The 9844-nt window shown below is 38.7% G+C and overlaps 1 protein-coding gene across 1 annotated transcript; it reads right to left on the reverse strand.

The window, feature by feature from the left end:
* Positions 1-296: 296 nt before the first annotated feature.
* Positions 297-4147, reverse strand: Hesr (HES-related). Its single transcript, XM_014232449.3, has 2 exons — positions 3379-4147; positions 297-1463 (listed from the first exon to the last, which is right to left on the reverse strand). Exons 1-2 carry the CDS (start codon positions 3571-3573, stop codon positions 717-719), a joined length of 942 nt encoding a protein of 313 aa, XP_014087924.2. The 5' UTR covers positions 3574-4147; the 3' UTR covers positions 297-716.
* Positions 4148-9844: the final 5697 nt, after the last annotated feature.

The raw sequence follows: 9844 nt of genomic DNA on the forward strand, positions 1-9844 counted from the left end.
TCGCTCTTAAAGTTTGCAAAAAGCGTTGACGTTTTGCACGACGAATACTTCAAATCATACTCAACCTCCATCTGGTATTATTAGTACAGCCAGCCAGTTTAACCTAACCTAGCCTAATATTAAATAATCCACTTATTCTATTGAATTTAGCAAAAAAATCAGAGCGAGCAAATGGTCTCAAAATTGAGTTTACCAGCGCAATAATTGCATAATAATATTAATTTATCATTTTCATTTTATAATTACGTAAATAGGCAGCACACACACCCACATTCACACACACGATTTCCTAATGCAAAATTTGAAATTCATTAAGGCAAATGCAATTACCCAAGGTAAATATTAAATGTGTATGCATTTATTAGATTTGTGTTTGTATTTGTATTTAGCTGCTAAACATTATCATTATGAGTATTATATATTAACTCAAATTATTCTCACGCACACTTATGTATGTACAATGTGTAGCATACTACATATAAATAAATAAAGCTTTAACCATGCAGTTGTTACACAACAAATTCGAATATACAAATATAGAAGTTTGCTGCTGTGGTCCTTTGAAATGCTCCTACATGTACTTATATATACAGACTTTGCAAGCATTACATGCCATTAAGCATGCGCTGATTAAATGGAAAAGGTAAAATTAACCGCTTTCAACGTTATGCGACCGGAACGAAACGCAAATTGTTGTTGCGCACACATGACGAGCATCACCAAGGTCGCCAAACAAGGCCGTCGCTCGGTGGGAAATCAACATCACCACAATCGCCGCCTTCATCACTCTCACCGTCTGCCATAACATCAACGCCATCAACATTATTGCTGTGATTATGCAATGCCTTGCGGGTGTAGGGATGCATTCGATGCTTGCCGTTGGCTGCCGCACGCGCTGCCGCTTCCCAAATCCGTTCAAAGTTGGAAACCGCCGAAGCGGATATTTGCATTTGTTGGTGTCGGTTGTGTGCTGTTGTCGCTGCTAGTGGTGGTTGTGGTGCTGCTGCTGTGGTAGCCGCTATTTTGCTTAATGCCGCGGCAGCTTCCGCTGGATGTTGGCGAAATGCTGTGCCGAATTTTTGGTAATGCTCATTTAGGTTATTGGTCATTCGGCAGCCGGCGATTGGTATTCCCACAACCGGCTGCGGTATGTGTGCGGTTGCTGGAGTGGTCGGTGCATTGGCCGTAGCCGCGGCGGCAGCTACTGCTGCTGCCATATTTGGCACATAATTCGCAATATATTTAATTAAATCGCCATTTACATGTTTATTTTGTTGATCGTATTTTTGCAGGAAATGTGAGACTTCCACAGCGCAGTGTTGAAATCCAGCCCAGAATTTCTCCATATTCAATGTGTCGGTGTGGCGTACAAAGAGTCCGTTTGTCTCACGCAACCGATGCAGATGCCGCACTGTGAGCTCCAAAATGTCAGCTTTCTCTAATTTTGAGAGATTTTCGCCATCCTGGAATTGGGATAAGTAAAGGAGTCGAAAGTTTTAGAATTAATTCCAGTATTTCATTTTAAATACAGTTGTAAGACTGGAGATCATTTTTAAGGTGTTCGATATTCGGGCCTGATTAATTGCACTTCCTCTATTCATTTGAACTTCTGCATAACTGTTAAGACAAAAAGTATTTCCTCAGAACCTATCTTCCGTCATTCCTAGCCTAAAATATTATATAGTACTAAGTGCTAACGTTGCAATACGAGCAAGCTCTTTAAGGGAAATAATTCTGAGAAAATGAGTAGCAATGGATGAAAATCCGTCGGCTCGCTGGCGGTGCCACATTTTCCGACAGGTCTTAAACACCTAAAAGCTGAGTCGCTTTGAGACGGAGAATATTGGTAGTACAAGGGTACATAGTACATTATGCAAATAAGTACTTTGACAAACTCAGCGTTCTAAATCTGGGTAGCCAATAAGCTCCTGCGACTCGTTTGAGCTCGGCATTAACATGAACCAAGAGGTAGAATTTTACTGAGAGCTTTGAGCAGAAAGTGAATTGATATAAAATTTTGGTCTACCAATGAGGATGCCGTAATTTTGACAGTTCGTGGAGGGCAAGTTTGGTTACGGATGTGTATAAAATTTTGTCAGTGTGTTCAGTAAGGTTTGCCATTTCATTAAGTCATGTTGCACTTTGGTACAACGCTTGGAAATTAACCAAGATTATTACGCAATTATTATTTCTCGAAAAAAATGTTGAAAAAATATTCATCGAAAAATCATATTCTCAAAAGAGGCCCATTTCTGACTTAACGGTTTCGTAAACCAACAAAAATTGTCGCTATTCGGGGGAGTCAATCCTTCGTGGAGTTTACGAAGCTCAATTTTATCCCCGATTTTTATTTCCAACCAGACTGTGCGCCGCCTCATTCTTCACGTCTAAACATGGACACATTTTGTGCAGAGTTTGGCAACTTGTTAATTTCTAGAAATGGCCTTGTCAAATGGCTGCCAAGATCGTGTGATTTAATGTCTCTAGATTATTTTCTCTATTATTATTATTTTAAATAAAAGGTTTACGCCAATTAACCAGCAACGCTCGAGGAGCTCGAAGACAACATTTAGCGCTCTATGAAATGCTGCACCAAGTCATCGAAAATTGGCGTAAGCGATTGGAGATATGCAACGGAGCCGTACTGGCCATTTGGTCGACATTTTGTTCAAATCATAAGTGGCATAAAATTAATAACACAAAAAAAAAAAAGCAGAACTCATTTTGACTAAATCTGAATGTTTTATTTTATTTTATTTTAACAAAATGTCGTTCTTGTCGGTAGACCTTTTACATAGAGCTTAACCGAAATATTCTTTGACTATCGAATCACAATCAATCTTCGAAGGATTGATGAGCAAAGTCATATGTGAGATAATCAGAAAGTGAAGCTATGTTAAGGATGTAAAAGAGAGGCCGTGGACTCTAAATAAAAAGGTTAACCTAACGGCAGTCGATTCTATACAGACAACGTAAAAATCTTAATACTTTTCCGAGCTGCATAAGGTTCTTATAAAAATGATACTAACAGCCGCTTTAAGGCGACTTAAAGGAAAATACCCCATAGTTGTCTACGTTAAAGATAAAATATGTTTTGTGAAATGAATTCTTAGACATTGTTTGCATATAACTCAAAACTGTAACCACTAATCTGATAGTTGCTTTAGTTTTGTGGTGCCATCAAAGGATTACTGAATAGTTAACAAACAAAGCGCCGAAACATCTTAAAGCCTTGCTGAATAGTTAACAAAACGGTTAGGACATTTTCATAATAAAAAGGGGTTTGTGAGGAAGTTGTGAAACCTTTTCAACGCCTAATTAAAGTGTTCCCTCAAAAATCAGATCGGTGGAATATTTTTTTATTAAACCACAACTTACCGCTTGCAAAGTGCTGGTCATTAAATCCTTCAACTCATCCAAACATTTATTGATGCGAGCACGCCGTTTACGCTCCAACATCGGTTTCATGATTTTACGATATTGGTATGTCCGCGAGACTGGCTCCAGCGGTAAGCCATGCAACATGAAATGATGCGGATGATGATTTGGCGCCATTTTCGTGGGATAACTCATGCATGAATTCACTTACGAACACGATGTTATAAAACACAGTTATTTTGTATGTATGTATTTATATGTGCAAATCTTCACTTCATAAACATTGGTCAATATATGTATATTATATATATAATATATATATAGTAAAAATATAATATACGAACGATTTTCTTTAAAATGAGCTGCACTTTTCAGATATCACTTGTTTGGGTTAAAAACTTTTTAGAACTTTTCACCTGCTTTAACTGCTTTAGACGCTTTATTAACTTTTCACCGTCCTTATTACGAACTTAACTAGTGCACGTTGATAGCAAAAATGATCGTGAGCGCGCGATAAGTTGACTTTTTATTGGAGCTCCCCCAATATAAATGCGCTCTCGCCAGCAATTGTACTCGCGCGCACGCTCACTTCCCATTCGTTGGTCCAATGCGCTATGTGGGCCCGTCCGACAAGTGCGACGACCAATCGTCGCGTGCGCCACTTGAAGAAGCGACCGCTCCAGCCCGATACCGCATACATGGAGCTCGTGCACGCTATCTTTCAACACGATCGTGCATCACTCGCCGCTGATCACCATCGATCACTTGCGAACCTCGTTGTTGTAGAAGGCAGTAGTAGTTGTAAGTGTCTGCACAGCGGGAGCTATTCAAGGCACGAGCGTCATGTTTAACTCCAACTTTATTGCTCACATCGCCGCTCTCTCCAACTCTCTGACTGGTCAACAGCAATAAACATAACTATTGTGCTCTCCGCAACCGCTTGGCAGAGATTATTACACAGTCAAGCAGATAAAGTTTCATGAATGAAATTCCTTCGCTGCACAATAGCATTTGTATGTAAGCGTGTTTGCTCATCGTATGAATGAATTTAATACACAATACGGTAGTCAACAAAGCGTTGCGTGGCAAAGTCGCACGATTCTGTAGCTTCTGTTGTTGTTTGGGTTTAGTCAGTAGTGGCGTCAAAGTGACAAAGTGTCTGCCTATGTGCCATTGCACGAGTGTGGCAAGCAACACTCGTGGGACACAGTTGACTCAGCATTGCGTTGCATGCCTCTATGTGAATGCTAAGCGCTGTGTTTATATTTATTTGTAGGTTCATTTGTTTTTGGTTTTCTACAGCGTTTACTAACTGACGTTAGTTGTTTATGTTTCGATTGTATTCCCTTCTGTGCGACGTTCGTTTTTCTCCCGAAGTTCTTTCTGCCGCGCTACTGTATCTTTTCGTATTCAAGTATTCTGTGAAAGCCCACCATACATACTTGTACTCATACATACATATCTAAGTAAGTCCATATAATAGTAATTGCAACGGCAACTAATAAAAATGCTGAATTGCGTATGTGAGTGGTGACAGCAAGTAGTCAGTACTGGCATTGCGCTAATCTCGTTATGAATGCCATTTAGTTGTTTTTCTTTATTAAAGAAGGAATCGAAAAAAGCGCAATAGTGTGGCACAGTGTTCTAAAGCAATATTTAATAGCATAAATATTGTTCGAGCTTATCGAGATACTATTTCAATTGACACATATCAGAAACTTTTTTGGAAGGTATCTTTCAGAAAAAACAACTAGGTGAAATACAATTTGATTATCTTACCTTATTATAACCTTCAAAAAAAATTGACACTGAGTTATTATAAGCACGTCAATGCTTAATCCAATTATCCACACACTTGTTATAAGCATCTGTTGGGATGGCATTCAATGCCTTCATTTACGACCAATTGCTTCGCGTTGACACCTCAAAACGGCCTAGTAGTATTCCCTATTGACCGTTGGACCTGTAGAACGAAATCATTGTGAACCCCTTCAAAAAAGATGACGTGGCACGCCTTGATTCCTCGATTCCCACGACAGTCAGTTCTACGTTACCGGAATTGACCCGGATTTTATCCGGTAAGGGTTGTTATTTTAACTATCTAACCCTGTTGGGATCAGTAAGTTTTAGTCTAAATTTGTCTTTACTGGAGCAACACCTAGCAGCGAAGTTGGTCCGTATTCTCTTATCCCTTCTAGCATTGAGTCCAGTCCGAACCCAGAAGAATTTTTCTGCTGCGTTTGCAGATTAAACTCCTACTTATTTAGAACTGACCCCGACATGCCAAATATACCATCATGTCCTGCGTGCAATGAGTCCCCGCATGACTCTATCCACCTCTTTGCATGTCGAATGAACCCCACTCGTCTAACACCCACCTCCCAGTCCGACCCCGTCAAAACAGCACATTTACTGGGCCTACTGATAATGATAACCAACCTGAACCTTTCCACCCAAGCGGGGATGAGATAACCGGTACAACAACAACAATAACCTGGATTTTTGCCCGTCTTTAATGTGGTTTTTCAGTTGCGACTCATTTTTAAAGCGCCATTCGCTAGATTATTGTATAGTTTCGACACCATATAAAAAACACATCTCGCCACAAGTAATAATGCGCTTGATGAATATAGGGTTCTCAGCTATGTTGTTTGGCATCACTTTTGCGACCGCTACTCGATTTCGTTTTTGCACAAGTTTCAGGTCTTATGATACGAGTCTAGCATTGGCAGGCTTCATACCCAAAAAAATTCAACAAAATATGTTGAGTTGATCCATAAAAGATGTTAAGATCCTTTGCTATCTCTCTGATGCCAACACGTCGATTTTTAAACACTGCGTCTTAAACTTTTTCCAAGTTATCGTCATTAACAGAGATGGATGGACGACTCGCATGAGAAAGTTTTCGATAACTCCACGACCTTCTCTGAATGCTTTATGCCACTCATATAATTGTGTTCGTCTTAAAGTAGACTCTCCAAAATACTGCTGTAATGATTCCATTGGAAACACAAAATATTTAAGAAACTCGTAGTTAAATATTTTTTCCATGATAAAAATCGACATATAATATTAAAAATCAATGTAGGCAAATATTTTTCATCGATTCAGCTTGCCCGCACAGTTTATATGAATCAGTCCGGGTCAAATTTGATGCAATGGTATGAGTATAAAGCTTAATTAGGTATTTAAGCTAGCGATCTTTCAGAAGGTCGTCGAACAGTCGAAGTATCCTCACATTTACATATATAAATTGATGGCACTCATACTGTGCTCAACTATATTATGAATCTTTCGCCCATTGGCTCCCACAAGGTAAAATATTTCGTTTATCCATTATTAATACCGAAAACCACCTCATCCCAAAAAATTTTTTTACTATAGATTCATAGACCAGCACGAAATGCCAAAAATGAGTAGGAGGTCAAACTGACCTTAACAACATAGTATTAATAATTATAACTCTACTTTTAAGCCGCCTAAGGAATGAAAAATGGATTAACAGTTTCCACGTGTAAGTATTCATCTAAAATTAGAGAACGAGTGGTGTTACCAGCGATTTTCATAATGGGAGAAAATCCGGAATTTAACTACTGAATTTTTTACATTAATTTACTTCCAACAAATGGATTATGGTCTACGGATCTTCTGAGTTCAGATCATAGATCTTAAGATATCCTAACAAAAATAAGCAGTTAAATTATTTTTCATCTCAATACACAGAATAAAGGTTAGGTTGGGTTAAACGGCCAATCCTAATAAGGATTTAACTTAGGTAGGTTATAGCTGGTCCCTTTTGGTTCCAAGAACCCCCATAAATTTGATCATTGACTTTGTGCCAATCACAAATTTGTTGACTAATGTCGATTTCGGCTATGTCTACTTGTTCACCGAAGTTATGACTGCCGAGATCTTTCAACAGTCTTAAGAGATCTGGAGAATGGAGGAGAAAGTGCTTGGATGTTTCCATCTCACCTTCTTTCATACAACTTTGACCGTGTGTCCGACGAAATTTTTATCCTTACAGCATGAATTGGCAATGTCCAGTAAGAACGCCTACGATTGCGGAAAGATGAACTTTGCTAAGAGCAAGTAGTTCAGTAGTTCTCCTATATTCTGCTCTAGGACAGAAGGATATCGCAGTCGCGCAGGGGCGTGATTTCGATTTTGAAATGGTCCACGACCTATTTTATATATTTTTTTTATTAAATAATTTTAAAAACATTTCTTATATCAAATGGATGCACTGTACGTACGTGATGTTCTCGTATGTTAATGTAGTGGTGGCGCGCATAAATATGAGTAAATACGTCAACGACTCCCGTGGGATAGTTGACACCATGGGAGGCTGCTGTCACTGTCAATGTCACTGCCGCAAGTCTAGTTGTGTGCTGTTGCAAATGCCGCTATTGACGCACTTTTTGTTTGTGTGTTTTAATAAGAGATCGCCGCACAGCGCTGAATAATAATAATAATAAAAACATGAGCTTAAAACCAAACAAAAACAATGGAATGCAAATTATGAAAAAAAAACTGTAAGCGGATATGACAACAATGCGGAGAATATAAATATACTATGTACTATATATTAAGAAATCAAAGCACAGGCAGGAGAGACGGCAACATAAATCCACTTAAACAAAACAAAAAATAAAATAAAGAATTAGAGCGACGCAAAAATTCTTCAAACAGAAAATGAGAAAAGAATAAAATATATAATTATAAATATATAAAGAAATATAAATACTTATTTACAGAGAATTTCAAAAATTGGACACTTTCGCAGACACCCTCTGAAGTCAGAACCGCGCTGGGTGGCTGTGAAGATAAAAATTATCAATATTTCGTCACTCTTTTAGTTAAACCGCAGGCCATGCGACCTGGGCCGTTGTTGTAGTTGAGGAAAAAAACTAACCGGAGAGACATTCACAAGGTGCTAATTTAACAAATTGGCAAATTACGACCCTTTGACCTCATAAAGACGTTGTAATCTTACATGCAGCACGACTGGCGTTTGGCTGCTGCTGCAACAGCAGCAACAACAATAGCATGTTGCACTCACGCGATAGCTTCACGTGGCAGTTACAGCAGTAGCTCTATTCAAAGCACAAAGAAAAATGTAAAAAACAAGATAAAACAACAACCAAAAGGTTAACGCTTCAGCTCTTTCCGTATATTTCCTATAGCGTTTTCCTCGACGTTGTTTTTTTTTTATTCAGTATTCTATGGCTGCGCAACAGTAATTCCCACGATCTGAATTGAAGCTCACGGGCTCGCGCGAGCGCACACATACACGTCGTTACAACTCCCATTGTTAATCGAGTCCAAGTTGGTGCCGACATGTTATTTTTGTTTTTGTGTTTGTGTGTGTGTTTTTGTTTTTTTTTACTTTGCAATGTGATCACATCTTTGCGGCAATTGGCATCCGTTGTCGAGAGCGCGCGCAACACATTCATAGTTATTATTGCCTAAGCGACATCCCGCATATGCTGACCCAGCAATTGGCTACTTCAGTGGTGAACAACAGCAACAGCAGCAGTAGCATCATCAACAGTAAACATAGTGGAACATGCACACAAAATAAAAATAAACACACAAACACACAAACAACTTGAGGCGAGATGAGCTCGCAACAATAATAACAACGTGGTAGTGGCAGCTGAGGCGGGTAAAATTACGCGCCGCCAGCAATTCGCACATATTTCTCAGCCAAAAAACGGGCAACATTGAAGTCAATTTGTGTGACAGCAGGAAGCAAATGTAAACAAAAATTGTAAGGATAAAAACTGGAGATTATTACTGAATCGGGTTCGGTAGCCAAATAAACAAGTGAGCTTTTAAAAAAATATGACTCCTAAACCAACGATTTTCAACATGTGTCTTCCTAAAAAAACATCTTTACAAAAATGTCTTCGAATGCCCAAATTTTACTTTTCACGATGGACTGTATAGCCGTAACCTTGAGCGCCACATTTCCCTCAATATCCATTAACTCGAAAAATATTCTCCACCATTAACCTTTTCGGAGTCAAATTTTTAGGGCCTCGATTTCAAACAGAATTTCCATAACTACCCCTACCAGTGGCCTAACCGGATCTTAAAAAAACAATTTTGTTATGAATAGATCGAAGAATGGCCTAAGCTTTCTGAGTTTCATGAATATAGTAACTCACATAATGACCGATATACACAGTGTAAACTCAAATGGAAGTTTTAAATTCTTATATTATGTATATGGGGTATATGGCACTGATTATTTTATATGATTTTTTGGCACACATTGTCAAGAAAAACATTCTCTAAGTTTTATCAAACAGATTGACCGATATTTTCAGTAAAAAGTCAACCATGCGCACTCAGGTCCAAATTCGATTTTCATCGATCAATTTCGACTATTTTAGACATGACAAGGCTACATTAAGAGTACTTTTTGTAAAAAGTTTTATGTCGGCTTCTCTATTGGCAC

Source organism: Bactrocera oleae, chromosome 5 (genome assembly GCF_042242935.1).
Source record: "Bactrocera oleae isolate idBacOlea1 chromosome 5, idBacOlea1, whole genome shotgun sequence".
NCBI lineage: Eukaryota > Metazoa > Arthropoda > Insecta > Diptera > Tephritidae > Bactrocera > Bactrocera oleae.